Source organism: Sarcophilus harrisii, chromosome 3 (assembly GCF_902635505.1).
Source record: "Sarcophilus harrisii chromosome 3, mSarHar1.11, whole genome shotgun sequence".
Classification (NCBI taxonomy): domain Eukaryota; kingdom Metazoa; phylum Chordata; class Mammalia; order Dasyuromorphia; family Dasyuridae; genus Sarcophilus; species Sarcophilus harrisii.
Window position 1 is genome coordinate 588,279,229 of NC_045428.1, and position 4,398 is coordinate 588,283,626.

Consider the following 4,398-nt stretch of genomic DNA (forward strand, 5'->3'; position numbering starts at 1 on the left):
AATCTGACTCATTTACTTCCTAGTTATGTGACTCTAGGCAAATCACTTAAAAGTGCTTAGTACAGTGCTTGGCACACAGTAGGTGCTATATAAATATGATCCATTACTACTCACAGAGTTTGCATTTTTGCAAGTTAATTTTCCAATTCAAATCTCAGATACTTCCTAGCTATGTGACCTCAGGCAAATCACTTAACCCTGCCTGCCTCAGTTTTCTCATCTGTAAAATTAGCAGGAAAAAATGGCCCACCATTCCAATATTTTTTCCAAGAAAATCCCAATGTTGGTCAAGAGGAGCCAGACATGACTGAAATGGCAATTTTCCAAAAGGTGTCTAGGTGCCCAGACAAGTCATGTTAAGCCATTGCACTAAAATATAGTTTTAGGAGCCCTCTAAATTTCCCATTGTTTCTACAGGATAATGTGTCCTGAGCCCCAAAGGGGAAGTCAAGAAACTAAACACTTGGAAGTTCTAACATCTGGAAGACAATGAGACTGCTGGACATTCCTCCCCTAGCTCTCCCACCCTGGAAATGGGCTTCCTCCTTACCTTATCCTAATGAGGAAAAGGGAATTTCTGAACAACCCCTTTCATTGGTGAGAGTCCTGGATGGCTTTTGATGGTCACCCAGTTCTGGATGGTAGTAGCTCGGGACATCGAGTCTACCCCTTACCAGACCAACTATTATTTCAGGCCAGGAAAAGGTCAAATGACTGATATAAGCACATATTCTTCCTGTGCTTCCATTAGTGTTTATTATTTGGCAACTTTTGAGTGCTGGGTTAGGCTAAGTGTTTATGTCCCTTGTCTCTTAGAAATAATTCCACTGATAGCCCTTTATGTTCCCACTCGGTCCTTCGTCGTCCTTCCCTTCCCTTCCCTTCCCTTCCCCCTCCTCTTTTCTTTCCTCCTCTTTCCCTTCCTTTCCTTCTTCCTCTCCCCCACCTCTTCCTCCTTTCCTTCTTTCTCCTCCTTCTCTTTCTCTTCTCACAGCTACTGAAGATCCAGAAAGCGAAGTTCTTGCCACCAAATGTCCTCAGCACTGCCGTGGCTCAATATATTGATATAGTTTTCTCTCTTTTTTGTGTTTTCAGATGCTTTTATTAGTGAAAATGACATTTAAAAGGAGACATCACCTTTGCTTTGCCCCTGCATCCTAAGGACCATGGGACCTTCCCGTCCGACTTGCAGCAGGAACCTTCCATGCTTGTTGTGTCCCCCATTAGAATTTGTGAGCTTGGTACATCATAAGCAATAAAGCTTCAGTCATTCACGCTGGCCAAGCTAATGTCCCCACACACACACACACACACACACACACACACGCATGCATGCACACACATAGTATTCCATCTCCCATCTCCACACCTCTGCCTAAGTTGCCCCCATCCTGGGAGTGCCGTCCCCCTTTACCTCCTCCCCAGAGAACCACCAACTTCCTCCAAAACAAAGTTCCAGTGCCTTGCCCCCCCACCAAGCCCTCTTTGGATTTTCCTCAATTTCTGGTACCCCTCCCTCCAGCATTTTGCACTTATGTACTTTTGTCTGTCTCCTCCAGTAGGACATAAGTTCTTTGAGTTCAGGGGGACTGTTTCATTTCTGTTTTTGTAATCCCAGTGCAACACATAGTATCCACCTAATAAATACTATTTGAATAAACAGTGAATGATAAAGAATGAATCAAAATTAAACCGGAACGGAACAGCTAGGTGGTGCAGTGATAGAGCACCAGCCCTGAAGTCAGGAGGACCTGAGTTCAAATTTGGTCTCAGGCACTTAATATTTCCTAGCTGTGTGACCCTGGGCAAGTCACTTAACCCCAATTGCCTCAGGAAAAAAAAAATAAACCAGAAGAAAATAGGGGTGGATTGTCCAAGGTCTGCTCCTAATGTCTGCATGTCCAGCAGGGAGACCATCCCCAAGACCACTTCACCTGCTCCAGGACCAGGATGAGTGCTTTGATTGAATCCTGTTGCTCCCCAACTTTCCCTATGGATCGGGACCCCCAGAAAAGAGGAATTCCTGGGTCTGAAGAGGAAGCATGATGGTGAGTCCAAGGATCTGGGGAGAACTTCAGAATGGAGGCAGATGAGGAGCATTTATTGGAATCATGAGACAGATGCTCCTTATGAGGGGGTGACCCTCCCAGGGAAGGCTCTCCTTCCATGAAAATTCCCCCAATTTTCCCGAGTTCTTTTAGACCTGGGAAGTGGGGCTGCCATAGTGTAGGGGGTTTGGAGAGGATGCTGAGGGAGGGAGGATCCCAGGTGCCCATATAGACAGACCAAAAGACAAACCTGACTCGGAGTTAACTGTCCCCCTGGGGGGAAGTTTTACTGACTCCCAGCCCCAGCCCTCACCCCGGTCCAGGCTCTGGCCCCAACTTTCCCAGGCCCATCTTCCGGAGCTCTCTTACGTTTTATTCTTTTGGGGAAAGGAGGCCCAGCCCAAGAAAAAGAGACTATAGCCAGTTCCTGGGAGAAAGAGGAAAGAGGAAAGTAAGCTGTATCCCACCGGTGCCTGGCCCCCTCCCCAGCAGCCCTCAGCACCCGCCGAGCCCATTCCTGCCCCGGAGGTCAGCGGATACCTCAGCTGAACAAGCCCCACGTGCCCAGATGTGACTGAGTGACCCTCCGGACCCTGGACAGAAAGCCGCTCGCCCCTTCTCTGGTAACTCACCTCCCACAGATAACATCATTGTCAGGTTAAATAGTATTTTATCTAAGGATCCACCCTTCAGGAAGACTGGGAGATCATTGTTTTCCTAGGAGGGAGAGCAAGGGGACAGGTGAGGGCAGAGTCTGCCCTCACTCCCAAGGGTTAAAGGAAGCTTCTATAGCCTAGACTCCTAGAGGGGTTTTCCCGCCCTGCCCCTTGCTGGAAGCCTCAGTTTCTCCCAGAAATTGGTGTCCCTCAGAGCCCAGGGCAAGATGTCGGTGTCCCTGGGGAGAAGCAGGACAAGGAGGAGTTGGGGGGGATCCCAAAAGAAGGGGGTCATCGGGGTCCCTGGCAAAGGGGGGGGCAAGTCCTGGGCTCCCCCTCACCTGAAAGATTTTCTGTTTCTCGGCCACTTTGTTCTCAAAGAGATTTCTGGCGCTGGAGCTGAAGGATCGCAGAAGAGCTCTGGAGTGAGACACCTAAGGTGGGGTTGGGTGGGAAGCAGGGCCTAGTTTTAGAAGGAACTACAATACTGGGGGGAACTGAGGGGAGGGCCTGGGGGGGAGGGGCACGAATCTCTGGCTTCCAGCCCGGATCAGGATGGAAGAATCTCAGCTTTGGATGGACCCTCGTTCATCCTCTGGCCAAGGGTCCTCGGAATCGGCCATCAGATGGGGGGGATGAGGGGTAGGGATGGGAGGCTCTGATCTGGGGGAGAACGGAGCTGACCCATTTCGGGCTCCCTTTGCTGCTGTTCTACCTTCTTTTCTGGGTAACTCTAGTCTCCTGCCCTCCCTTCAATCTCTTCTCAGCCACAAGAGAAAATTTTTCAGACTTGGAAAAGTTCCTCAGAACTCAGTCCCTCCTCTCTGTCTGTCTAAGAGGAGCTGACAAGTGCTAATTAATTAATAAGTAGTGTTTCTTAGGTCCGTGGTGGCTCCATCCGAGACCTTGGTGAGCATCCTCCAGTCTTGGAGACCTTACCCAACCTGCTTTCCCAGCAGCCTCTGCGCTCACCTTTCCCCACCTCTGGCTCCTGGAGCTTGGGAGAGGGGGGTGACAGACACACGTCCATCCCCTCCTGGGGGGGATGGGGGAGGGTGACACACTCGAGTGGATAAAGTGTCCCCCGGGCTGGCCTGGTCCAGGCTCGTAAGGAACCTGAGAGCCTGGGAACAGGATGGAGGAAATGATCCGACTCCTGCCGGGGATCAGGAGGGGACAAGAGGGGACCGGCCAGGGGGCACCGGGGCGCTCACCACCAAACTCCTCATGATGCGTCCTCTCCCGGACGTGAACTTATCCCAACAGACCCAGGGCACGAGTCGGCGTCTCCTTTAACCCTCCGCCGGTCAAAGAAGTTCTGGGGGCCTCGCGAGCCTCGCCCGCACACACGGTTCACACCTGAGCAACTCTCAGCCCTGGTCCTGAGTTCAAGCCGCAGGAGCCTTAGAGAACAGGCTCTGATTGGCGGAGGGCGTGCGGGCGCAGGCGCGAGCCGGGTTCCTATTGGCCGAAAGGGAAAGGATGGAACAAAGGAAAAGCTCACCTGCCCCCGAAACCGCAGGAGGGGGGAGGAGAGGGGGAGGGAAAAGGGGGGGGAGGAGAGGGGGAGGGAAAAGGGGGAGGGCAGTGGGGGGGAGAGAACAGATTCGGTTGGGTTTGGAGCGGGAGGGCAGAGATGCTCGTTAGCCTACACATCCGGGAGAGTTGTTCCTTGACGCCCTGTAGAACCACTA

The 4,398-nt window shown here is 51.6% G+C and overlaps 1 protein-coding gene across 1 annotated transcript; it reads right to left on the minus strand.

Annotated features, from left to right (window-relative positions):
* Positions 1-2,303: 2,303 nt before the first annotated feature.
* On the minus strand, positions 2,304-4,094 carry LOC100922983 (cytochrome c oxidase subunit 7A1, mitochondrial-like). The gene is made up of 4 exons (XM_003765131.2): positions 3,919-4,094; positions 3,046-3,138; positions 2,681-2,765; positions 2,304-2,475 (listed from the first exon to the last, which is right to left on the minus strand). The coding sequence occupies exons 1-4, from the start codon at positions 3,931-3,933 to the stop codon at positions 2,414-2,416; spliced, it is 255 nt and encodes an 84-aa protein (XP_003765179.1). The 5' UTR covers positions 3,934-4,094; the 3' UTR covers positions 2,304-2,413.
* Positions 4,095-4,398: the final 304 nt, after the last annotated feature.